Source organism: Uloborus diversus, chromosome 3 (assembly GCF_026930045.1).
Source record: "Uloborus diversus isolate 005 chromosome 3, Udiv.v.3.1, whole genome shotgun sequence".
NCBI lineage: Eukaryota > Metazoa > Arthropoda > Arachnida > Araneae > Uloboridae > Uloborus > Uloborus diversus.
Genome location: NC_072733.1, coordinates 191,592,202 through 191,605,227, shown reverse-complemented (window position 1 = coordinate 191,605,227; position 13,026 = coordinate 191,592,202). Strand labels below are relative to the sequence as shown.

Below are 13,026 nucleotides of genomic sequence, written 5' to 3'. Positions count from 1 at the left end.
TTATTCAACTCTGTTACATTGTACTTTTATGACATTTAATTTCCTTTGTGGTGTGTTAAATATGATTCAACATCAACATGTTACCACCCATATTTTCTGAGAATTTAAGTGCAACGTTTGCAGAGTAAACAAAATTTCTGTCAGTCGGTAGGGTGGAATAAACTCACGTCTGATTTCTGCTAAGCCACTTAGCATCAGTCAGTGTTGTATCAATGTGAATACCCAGTTGTTGGAAGTGAATGATAATTGAACTGATTTGCGTTATTCCGAGAGATATATAGAAGATATTAGAGTGGTATAAAATGAAAGAATTATCTTCTTTTTCCAGGTGCGGTATTGAAACCAGGTACGCCTGAATGGTATGCATCTGCTACTACTAGGGTGAAAGTCATGGCAAAGAATTACTCCCGCATCGCTCTCACTGCGGAAGAAGCCACGAGAAAGATCGCCAACACGTGAGTAATGGAAATGTTTTTTTTTCTCATTATTTTTTTCAACCTTGTGCGATTTATCAAAAGTAAGTGAACTTTCTCCAAGTATGGAAATAGAAAAATTAATCTTATAAGGAAATATACCAGTAGAAGGAATATTTCTGCTTGAATTAATGAGAAAAGCTCCGTAAAAGACTTGTCACTGTTTTCATTGCCACGTGACCTCATGAGCCTATCTCTTGGCTAGAAAATTTAGTAGCGATCATTGGTTGTTATTGTATCAATTTTGTTAACCAAAGGGACAGAAAACCTTTTTGACTGAAAAAAAAATTCTAGTTTCATTGAAATTCAAAATTTTCCGGCGTGACGAACTGTCATGTCACAATCAAGCAATAAGCGGTTTTAGGTTGATGACTGGAATAGCAGCACCAAATTTTCTTTATCTATTCCTTACGTCTTAACTGAATCCCATGCAGTGTGAAAGACATTCGCTATTTTTTCAAACAGTAGCGCAAGGGGCTGTTTTACTCATTTCATACCGATGGATGTTAAATAATTTTGTGGCGTTGCTCTATTGTTTATTTTATATTTATAAGTTGGTTATCAGATGGATAACTATTGTATATTTCAATAAATGAAAGTTCAGTTAAATGCACAAATAGGAATAAAATTCGCACACACGTGTTTTGTTGTAACAAAGCACTAATTTGTCAGCCCAAAAGGTGTGAGATTTTAGGTAAAATGTCTTCTATTACAGTAGCTATTTTGAGTAACTGCGTATTAGAGTTTATTACAGTAGTTGATTTCCAATTTCAATAATGTAATTGGATATTGAAATCTAATATCTTTTAGATTGAAAAAGAGCATCCTTAAACGCTGGAATACCCGTGTTCAACTTTTGCTTTCATTTGTACATTCAACGATATATTTTTATATTTTCCTTCAAGCTCTGTCTAAGCTATGAAACGTTTTACTACATTTTTACCGTGTTTCAACCCGTGTAAGTGTGTGTGAAGGTAATAGTCTTTTGAGTATGAAGCTATATTACTGCACTAGACGTCATCCCCTTGGTAGAAAGCAAGCGATTTAAGAACGCTTAGAAAGTTTTGGAATGCTTTTGAGCCTAAAAAGGAAGCATTACATATGTTCCATAAAATGTTTTTTTTTTTTTTTTTTTTTGCTGATATGCGCCTCATCCAAACAGCGGATAAAACTTATTGACGCACCACCTTTCTATTAATAAATTGTCGGACTTGAATGAAATTCCTTCAATATTTTTTAGCCGATAGCAATCTCTCTTTAAGTTGAATGAAATGTTCTCTGTGAACAGTCTTTAGAATTGGATGAGATGCATTTGAACCGTTGAGAGTGAGATGGTGAAGATTAATTTTTTTATAATATGTATTTACAAAATTAAAAATTTGTTTTAACCTCATTCTAATTCAGGTGAAAGTAGTGTAAGTCTTGGTCCTTGGCTTCTTGCGTAGTGGGAAATAAATGTGATCACAATTTTGTTCAGCATCTGTACTAAACCTTTTACTTACTCAAAATCTTATTTTATTGAATCACAACACTTTTGCTTTCGATGGCTCATTTAATGTAAACGATGAACAATTTGTGCAATTTCCAGCATTTTTCCGAAACCTAAAATAAATGTGTTTCTGTTATGTTTCTTTCTTCCCTCCTTATTCGTTATCGATGATCTTTGTCAAAGTTGCTCATGAATCGTTCTAAGCAGGTTTCAGGGTCACACGTATTATTTATTTTCACTTCTCTTATTGTCAACCTACACACGCGCATTACGGAAAAGGTGTGTGTTCGATTGCTGTCGTTGAACGGGGGAATAAGTTATTGCACTTACCATCCTCATTTTTCATACCTGTAACATCCTAAATTACTGTATGGTACTAGAGTGTTTGATAATTTGATCACTTTTATTCGACTTGTTTAGTATCAAAACCAGCTCAATCCAAGAATTTTCAGAAGTGTTTTTTTTTTCATAATTTGATATTTTTGTACACTATCACACCGGTAACCGATTTGTTACATTTTCCTTTTAATCAGATCGAAAAGCACTGGCAAAAACCCGTTTTTCTTTTAAACTAACCCAATCCATGCTTTTACCATGGGCTCACTACAAAAACATGCGGGTAACATTAACGAGATTATTATAAGAAAGTGCTTAATCAATTCACAAATTTGATCGTGGTGGCAAGTACATGGCTTAATATTGAGAAACTACATGAATTTTAGCGGGATTTGAATAAAAAGTTTAAAATGTATTTTTTTTATGGCCAATTTTCTCCAAAACCAGATCAATCCTAACTTTTTATCAGTAGATAATCAGACAATATTGTTAATTAAATAAAAAAAGCAACAATGAAGAGAAGGAGTACAACGAACTTTTACAAATGAATGAAGAAAAATAATTCGGAAAGAGGGCAGAGCGTGACTTGTTTTTGTCGCTCCTGTAAAATTTAAAAAATGGGTGAATATTGATAAGCTTCATTTCAGCTAAACATTTTTTTAAATAATAAAGAAAAAAAATGTACAGTGAAGTCGAAAGTGACGGTAGACAAATTTTTCGTACAGCAACTGTTGCTTCTTATTTCTGTGAAATGTCTTGGCCTTTTCCCTCACTTCCAATTATCACTTCTTGGCGAATCATAAATCAGGGAAGACGTGAAATATATGAGCATCCATCTAAACGTATTGTAATACCTCGTTCCGGATTGTGGCAGGCGGAAAACCCAATTTGATTTCGCCATTTCGATGACTCTTCCTTTTTGGAAGAATCCCGTTTTCAGTGTGTGAGTGGGGGTATTATTAGGTATGCGACGTTTTTCCCTAAGTCAGTTAGGCGTATCTCTTTCAAGCTCGGTGCCCCCATTAATTACCGTTAGACGGAAAGAGCAGGTGGGGAGCAAAATTGTGTCTTCTGTGTCCATTCTAGAACCTATGTCTCGACAGCATTTCGACTTCCTTGATTTTCACGTGCTGGATGTGGCCCATTTTGGTTTGAGCTTGTCACTTTTCTCGTGCCGCGAAGATAAAGAAGCGGAAATAAAAAAGATTTACTCTTGACAAAATGTATTCGCTTGTATCACACGTTGATTCGATCACAAAACAATGTGTAGCCACATGTAGTGAAATGTCATCTTTTTGAGGGTTTATAAAATGAGGGAGTTTAATAGACAAACGTGTTAAGTAACATGTTTAATGTGCAGTGAGAAAAGGATTTGATGCTTTAATTAAACGAAGAATGTCTTTCTCCCCCTTGCTCTTTAAATGCATTTCTCCCCCACTCCAATACTCGACCAAGTTGAAGATGTTGCGTGAGAAAGGTACACTGCCACCAGAGCAACCCCCCCCCCAAAAAAAAAAAGATGTAGCAATAACTTTTTTATGTTAACTCTACAATATCACATAGAAACTTTGGTTGTGTAAAGTAGCAAAAAAGAAAAAAAAAGAAGAAAAAACAGACACCTCAGAACATTAGAGTTGAGATTTCCCAATTACGATATGTAGCATACGCAATTCATAATTCGTCTTTTCCCTGCATGGAAGTCTGCAATAGAAGATGAAAATGCTTTCAAATGCCATTGGTTTTCTAAGGAGTATTAGTACATGTTTGTAAAATATTTTCAAAACATAAAACACCGATCAGTCAGAATTTTAAAGAAGTTTCTTAAAAATTAATAATTTGCCATGTAATGTTTTTTTTTTTTTACTTTGAATGTTAAATAGCTTTCGATTTTATTTATTTATTGTTTTTTAAATCCTTAATTTCCTCTTGTGTATCGATTCTGAGTTAAAGCTGATACTCAAGGGCGTTCCGATGACAGGTCACGGAAAGTCACCGTGACCTCCAAAAGTGTTCCGTCTTCGGCAATTTTTTTCTGGCAATTCGGATATTAGAGACAATATTGCAATTTTTTGGACCCCTAAAATTGGATTTATGAATGTGTTCATGCTCGTATTTTATCATTCGGTGAAATTCCGAGTTTCATTATGTGAATTGAGAATTTCCCTCCCCCAAAGATTTAAGTTGGGGCACCTCTGTTGATACTTCAGACTCAGTTTGGGATAATGTTCTGTTTAAAGGTTCCCATCATCAAAACAGTTGAAGAGATAGTTTTTCGGACAAAGTACAAATTGTTTGTGATTATTTGAAACGAAAGTCTTTACCTTTTATGTGTGCTGTCGAAGTTATTAAGATTTATTTCAACTTCTCTATGATTAGTTTTACCTACAGTTATTGTGTGCTAGAAATAAAAATGTAAAGGATTAACTTCTTTGCATACCGTATTGTAAAGGAAAATAACTTCAACTTTTTTCGTATTCTTTTATGTGCTCTGTACAACACATTTGACCTTTTTTTTTCTGACCTTAAAAAGAAATCATGGCATTTTGTGTAAGCAAAAGGTAATTGATGACTCATAAATAAAACCCAAATTAGTCCATCACGTATCACATTTGCGGGAGATTCACTTCTTCTTGAGAAATGCGCACTGATTTGAATGCTGGATGGACTTTCTTTTCTGCTTACAGCAGTGGTTTTTAAACCAATTTTTTTAAGGTAATTACCTCTAAATATATTAGCAGTTAATCCCAAAAACGTGTATTAAAAAAAGCTGCTTTTTTAGTACAAAAATAAATAAAAAAATTTATATTAATTTTCAAAACCCAAATTAGTCCATCACGTATCACATTTGCGGGAGATTCACTTCTTCTTGAGAAATGCGCACTGATTTAAATGCTGGATGGACTTTCTTTTCTGCTTACAGCAGTGGTTTTTAAACCAATTTTTTTAAGGTAATTACCTCTAAATATATTAGCAGTTAATCCCAAAAACGTGTATTAAAAAAAGCTGCTTTTTTAGTACAAAAATAAATAAAAAAATTTATATTAATTTTCAAAACCCAAATTAGTCCATCACGTATCACATTTGCGGGAGATTCACTTCTTCTTGAGAAATGCGCACTGATTTGAATGCTGGATGGACTTTCTTTTTTGCTTGCAGCAGTGGTTTTTAAACCAATTTTTTTAAGGTAATATTACCTCTAAATATATTAGCAGTTAATCCCAAAAACGTGTATTAAAAAAAAGCTGGTTTTTTTTAGTACAAAAATAAATAAAAAAATTTATATTAATTTTAATCGTTCAGAAAAAGAAAGCATCCATTTCTTAGCAATTTGTTATAAAATCAAGTAGTTGGGATGGTTCATTGCTTAGTTATAACCATTAGTTTAATAGCTGTTGCTTCTGCTTGTGAACAATGTAAGTCAAGCTCCAAGTTTATTATCGTTTATTACTCATTAGTTATCGATTAGGCAGATTTGATAAACATGATTTTTAATAATTTTGTTTCATGACCGAACGATGACACCGCCATCTTAGTACCTGTTTTACCCCTCTAAACATTCCACTTACCACTGGAGTGTATTTTCAATTTATTCACCATGAAAGACGGCTTTAATTTGTGGTCCTAAAAAATCACTCTTTTAACTTTGCCCCCCCCCCCACCTCATTTTTAAAATTTGGTCCTGATATGCGAGAGCGCCACTTCTTCTCTGTCTAGTGCTTCACAAGTATAGAGGGATGTGAAATAGGCAAAGTAAAATAATGGAGCTCAGAGAAATGGGAGAAAACATTTTTAGTTCGCTGCATCGCCTATCTAGCAATATCATGTTCTCAAACATGTAAATGATTCTTGTCAAAAAACAAATAGCTCTAAAGATCAAGAGATCAAGGTAAATAATAATACAAGTAATTTTCAAAATTTGATACACGAATTGAAATATTTTGTGGTCTTAAATATATTTTTTTGTTATTACAAAATACTAAAACATTTATAATTAAGGTCTCAAGTATTAATCGAAATCGACTGATATCCAGTGAAATAATTAAAAACGAGCAATACTATTTGTCAAGTGCACGTAGGGCAAAGTGTATCCGGCGGTTCCCATAACGTGTTTTTGTTGCGAGGAATACCGTTTTTTATTAGACGCCGCTATTTGGAGACCGCTACAAATTTCTCACGAAAAAAAACTTGAAATGTTGATTTTTGGGAAAATGTTGCGTTGTAAATAAATACATAAATAAATTAACACAGATTCGCTATTCTCAGTCAAATGCACGAAACAGAAATTTTCATTTAAAAGACATTTTCCAGGATGTGCAATGCCTCGTACCGTTATTCAAAATTTAAAAGTTATCAGCAACTTTTTTTTCCTAATGGGTGCAGCGGGATTTGTCGCTCGTTTCCTGATCGGTCATTGATTCCCTTCACAATTTCTCCCCAAGTCATTAAAAGAAAGAATAAAAATCCGCCAAGACCCAATAACCCATACTGGTCAATTCAATGTCAAAACAGGTTGCGTCAAACTGAGAAATGCCGGAAATGTTTTCGCAAACAACTCATTTAGTAACTTAACTAGAGAAAGCGAGTTCTTTTTTTTTTTGTGTGGAAATAATGCAGTTCTGTTGCAGTGGAACACGTTTAAGTGTACGTTTTGAGAGGTTAAAACAATACAACTAAAAGGTTGCATTAGTGAAGTAGTGTTAATTGAATTTGAGGTCATTTCTGGTAACACAGTGTTGCGGAATTTCTATGATTTTTCTCCTTTAACTCATTCGATTGAACTCTCATGCATCATAATATCATCCTTTGTGTTACATATTTTATTTACTGTGTTGTACTAACAGTTATTACTCTTGATGAAATAATAATTTTTCCGCTAATCTGTTTTCATTATTTGCGTTATTCTACATTAGAGATCATTTATTTTATTAATTGTTTGTTTATATCTGAATGTTAAATAGGTTTATTTTTTGAAAAAAGCATCAGTGTCTTCTCGCATCTCGTTTAAATTGAAAGAAGTTTAAAATGTTCGTGCAAAGTAAACTGTTACACGACATTTGAAGACGTAATTAAGAACAGAATCAACTTAGCATGTAAGAACAGATGCAGATCTATGTGAAGCAATATGATAATAGCAAAAAAAAAAAAAAAAAATGCAATTTTAAGAGTCACTAAACTAAATAATCTAAGCCATTATTCTCCTTTGAGAAAAACTTATTGTTTGAGAACGTATCTTTTTAAAATAAAACGCTTGCTTTAGTGAATTTTATTCCCTGCTAAATTTACGTGCTGTATTTTGCTATCAAATTTCTCTGGTTTATATTGCGCATACCATAGTGTGTAGATTGACGAATTCTCGTTGGACGAAAATTGAATGATCTTAGGAAATCTTGAAGATTCTATAAAAGAACTGTAGCATTTCATATCATCTATACGAAAATAATAACTACACGAAACTAAACGAAACCAGATTTACTTACAACCGGTGCAAAAACAATTATTTTCAATTCGTTTAAAATTGATGAATTTTGATCATTTTAGGACAGTAGTCATCCGTACATCCTAACTTTATAAACATTTCTTTTCTTACCTAAACAATATCAATTTTTCGTATTTTATATCTGGTTGCTTTGATCGGAAATGTCTTCAAGCCTTTTGAGGAGCTCACGTGACTAAATCTTAATACTGTGATTTTCAAAATTGATGCTGACTAATAACCCTCATAATCTCGTTGTACATTTCTTACTATTATTTCTTATCTTGCCAAAGTCAATAATGATACTTTTTTTTCAAAACTGAAATCTTAATTGACAAATAACATTGAACGTTTAAATGGGCTCGATATTTGTGGTTTAAAAGAGTGCATCATTTAATTTGCAGTTACTGATTCAATGATAATACAGAAAAAGAAAGTAGATAACCGAAAACTAGTAAGAAGTAATTTTATATAGGATATGAGGTCATCTGACCGGGAAATGAACATTTAAGCACAATTTCATTTTCGAAAGTCATAATATGGTTAACAGCTAGCTTTCGGTACATAACTGTACAAAAAAAAAAAAAAATGATAAGTGCAACTATCAAGAAAAACTGGGAGATCTTTTTTGATCAATTTCAAGTTTTTCAAGCTATTTAGTTAAAAAATGTGCCTCAAATCTATCAATAAACACGTCGAACTGATGGATAATCACAAAAGTTTCCAGTCATTTCTTTATTGGAACTGTATATGTTGTTGCCGATTCATGCAAGAAAAAACTGTTCAATTCTTATTTTTAAACACAAATGGGAAATTGTTCATTTAGTGGACTGTATTCGTTCGCTGCTCTATTTACCCTACTCGGATAGTTTTATTTGAAATATACCTTTTGCATTTAATGTGGAAAGCTCTTACTTTTACTATTTACAGTTTGGTGGAGCGCTCTTTCATTTCTTATAAAATTTAAAGTGAATCTGATCGTGGCAAAATGTACTAAAGGACATCCATATATGGTACGACACTTTTGTTTACTTATTAATTCTCCCCCCCCCCCTTGTCGTCCCCTCTCCCTTCATCACATGTCACCTGTCACACAATATTACACATCTGAAATTAAAACATTTATACTCTTGTGAAAATATTTTAATTTCAACCAAAATTTGCAATTTAACGCTTCCTGTTACTCTTTTCCCTTTCCCCTTGTCGCAAACTGTCACAAATTCATGACCCCTCTCAAAGCGTGATATCATTTTTAGTCAACCAAGGATGTTCGGGACACATTTTGAAAAAAGAATTATTAACAATTTAGGATTTTGAAATTTTTTGCACTGATTCACCACCTATTTCATAAACAAAATCATAACATAAATATTTGAAAAAAAATTTATTTAAATTCAATTAAATTTCTTGGGGTTGCTTTAATTCGTTAAAACTCAAAACATTCTTCGTGAATTAAAAAAAAAAAAATTCAAGAAATTATGCACAAACATCTACGCTTTAATTTTTTTTCGACGATTTAAAAAATATTAGTGCGTGCAATAAAAAATAAAATAAAAAAAGAAAAATTTCAAAAAATTCGAAGATACTTTTTTAAAAAAAAATCATTTTTTGCAGTAGTGGTTTTTTTTTTTTAATTCGCCGAAAAAAAAAATGAAAGTAAACTGTTTGAAAAAGATACGCTCCAAATTTCATTACTTTGTCTTTATCAGTTCTCGATTTATAAGAGTATGAATGCAAAAAATCAGGACAAACTGCATCATGGAGAAAAACGCGTTTGAAGTTTTAAAGTTACAAATAATATTAGTTAAATGCATGCAACAAAAATAATTATATCTTTAGTTCTAATAAAGATAGAAACAAGATTCAAACGTCTTTTTAAGCAAAAAAAGACAGATTTTTTTTAAAAAATATTAATAAAAAAATTTGCAAAATTTGACGAATTTTATGTCCCGGACCCCCTTAACAAGGAAAAGAGACCTGAGCGAAGTGATCGCTCTATCATAGGTATTACTTGAGGGACAGGGCAAATACATCAATTCTATATTTTTTTCTTCTTTTAGTAGTTCAAAACTATGAAGGAAAAAATTACTTTTGTTCCTTTTTTCTATGACTAAAATATCTTATTTTGGTTAGACCAGAGATATTTAGCTACTGGGGCATGTTTGTCTAGTAGCAATATTTTTAAAAATATATATTAGATGGTGTTAACTGTCTAGTCAAGCGTAAGCCGTTCCATCTCCATCCACACGCAAAAACGTTTTTGAAATATCATCTTGCTTCAAGAAACTAATTATGGATTCCGATTTCTTGTTAAGTCGAGTAAATTTCATCTTTTACAAATAATCGGTTCTTTTTTGTTTATTAAAAAGTTGCACTGATCATTATGACAAATAATATTTAGAAATACAATTTTTTCTCGCTATAATTGAATCTGTCTGGGTTGTTGAAACACTTTAAAAATAATTTCTTACAATAATTAAAAGAAAAAAAATGGCGATCTATGGGACTAGTCGGCCCATTATGGCTTATAGCAAGTTGGCACGGCGGGCCAGGGTAGCGCGCCGCATTTTCATTCAATGCAATGATGAAATAATTTATTTGTACTTTTCATGTATGATCTGAATAAGGATCAGGTAATTTATGATATTCCAATTATTGAACTTAAGGGGTACAATACTGAGTAGTCAATGTCCATTGGAGGTGGATTTTCCCTATCAGTCAAGAAAATACCGAGCTATCAGTGTGGCTATTTCATTCAATGCATTGATGAAGATGATGCCGGAGACAGTTAAATCAATATCTAACTTAACATTTTTTGATTATTGTAGATTTAGAGCTTTGGACTTCTGTATTTACATGATTTTGCATTTTTAAAACATGACACCATCAAGGAATGGCGATGTATTGCATTTTTATTTATGACAGGTTATATTTTCCTTTTTACGAACAAAATGTAAGATAAGATTAAGATCTGTTCATTTCTTTCACTTTTACATCAACAAAATATCAATAGCGTGGGCTAACTCACTCTGCAATGGTGGTAATTTAACCCAAGCGACTAGGTGTTAAACTTTGCGTCTCAATGAATACTTGTAATTACTATTACTATTTTACAATGAAAACTTGTTACTGAATATATGCTGATATTTTCAGCTTAACAAGTTTTCTAAAATGTTAGGTTCCAGTTTTTTAAAAATTTGTAGAAGAAACACCTGGCAAAGTTATATTATTCATTGTCTATTTCATTTAAAGTCATAATTTTACAGGTTTCCCCTGAAATATTTTATTTGTACTTTTCAGGTATGATCTGAATAAGGATCAGGTAGCTTATGGTCTTCCAATCGCCGACATAAGGGGTACAATACTGAGTAGTCAATGTCCGTTGGAGGTGGATTTTCCCTGTCAGCCGAGAAAATACCGAGCTTTCAGTGGCTATTGCAATAACGTGCAAAATCCGAGCTGGGGGAATGCAAATCGGCGGTTTGTTAGATTTATAGCACCCGATTATTCGGACTGTAAGTATAATAGTTTCTTTTTCTGTTTGTATTTTAATCACTTAACTAATGCGTTAGGGATATGGATCAAATGGTTCAAATCAGAAGTTTTGCAACTTTTCTATCTAGAAAACTACTTCTGAAGAGGGGGAAGGCAAAAGCAAAAATACAATTTGCAACACTATACTTGATAAACTGTTAGTATTGGATATAATTGCCTTTTTGTAAGTAATTCAGAAAAACTGTGGATGAAATTAGATTTTGGATTCATTTTATAAAAATAAAGTACTCCTTCCGGCTCAAATTAGTCGGTGCGTTTAGGTTAAAAATTATGTCCAAATAAATTGCAACATTTAACCACTTTTGGTCTAAATATTGAAGCTGGTGATCTTTATTTAAACATTTTTCAGGGATTTCAAGGTGCTAGTGCTAAGCTATGAATCAGTAACATTTACTACTAAAACATCTCACTCCCCATTCCTTTCTTACATAGATACCAAATTAGTTTCTAAAATCCAGGGTTTGCATACTCTTAAGAAAAGCACCATTTTGTAAAGATTCTTGCACCCGAAATCGCATAAAACTATCTTCTACCTAAGAAAAAATATTTTTTCAGAAAATAAATTGATTTACCTGGTATACTGGTGGTTACAGTCCTTTGATGAATAGAGCGTGTCTTAGAGCGAACGAACTCTGGATATTTTTTACTAATTTGGATATGATTTAACAAGGTAAGGAGGAAATGCTTGGTGCATTACCTAGAAACTAATATTGGATGAAGGGGGATTTCTTTTTCTTCCTTTTAAGTTGTGGTTTTGTCTGTTTCTTCTGAAAAATTTAATAATTTTTAGTATGATCTGTATAAATACTTGGTGGCTGATAATCTTTCTATTGCCAACAAAAAGTTTTACAACGCTTCTTAGCCTAAAATCATTTTTAACGCACATAATTTCAATTAGCCTATCCCTTTTCACATGGTATTTGCTAATGTTGACTTAACTTTAGGAAGATCTTCAAGTTAATGAGCTTCATCATTCCCAGACAGCTAATTTCAACCATCTTCTTTCCAGACGTATCATTACCTCGTCAGTCTTTGAATAACGAGTTTTTGCCCAGTGCTAGAGAAGTGAGTATGGCGGTACACACGGATTCTGATCGACCCCACACTCACGTGACTGCTGTTTTGGCCATCTTCGGAGAGTTCGTCTACCATGACTTGGCTCACATAGCTCAATCAGCTGGTAATATGTTATTCATAAAATTTATTTTAGCTAACTGCTCAAAAGAGACTGTGGAAAGTAATCCGAAAAAAAAAAAAAAAAAGATGAAAATAATGCAAGTTTTACTCAAGAACATTAATCAAGTGAATCGGAGAAAATTAATAAGACACTTAAGAAAGGTATTTAGTACTTAAAATACACCACCCGCTCAGTTATTCCATCCGAGTACTGCAGTTTCGTGCTTTTTAGCACTCATCAGCCCGGAATAGGAATCACATGAGCTGGAGACGAAAAACCTCTTAAGGGAGCCAAGAGAGCCAAACAAACTGGTAGCTAATGCAGAATTAGACAAAATACCATGCTTTGCCATCAATCTTTGAGTTAAACCGCTCCATTGCTGCGATCGCTCATCTGGTTTGCTAATTCTGCATTAGCTACCAGTTTGTTTGGCTCTCTCGGCTCCCTTAAGAGGTTTTTCGCCTCCAGCTCATGTGATTCCTATTCCGGGCTGATGAGTGCAAAAAAGCACGAAACTGCAGTC

At 32.9% G+C, this 13,026-nt stretch overlaps 1 protein-coding gene across 1 annotated transcript in view; it reads left to right on the top strand.

Annotated features, from left to right (window-relative positions):
• Positions 1 to 13,026, top strand: part of LOC129219104 (uncharacterized) — an 89,744-nt gene that overhangs the window by 37,586 nt on the left and 39,132 nt on the right. Inside the window, exons 3-5 of the mRNA XM_054853423.1 lie at positions 329 to 455; positions 11,072 to 11,286; positions 12,336 to 12,506. Of these exons, the coding sequence (XP_054709398.1) occupies positions 329 to 455; positions 11,072 to 11,286; positions 12,336 to 12,506 (513 nt within the window). The remainder of the gene's footprint in view (positions 1 to 328; positions 456 to 11,071; positions 11,287 to 12,335; positions 12,507 to 13,026) is intronic.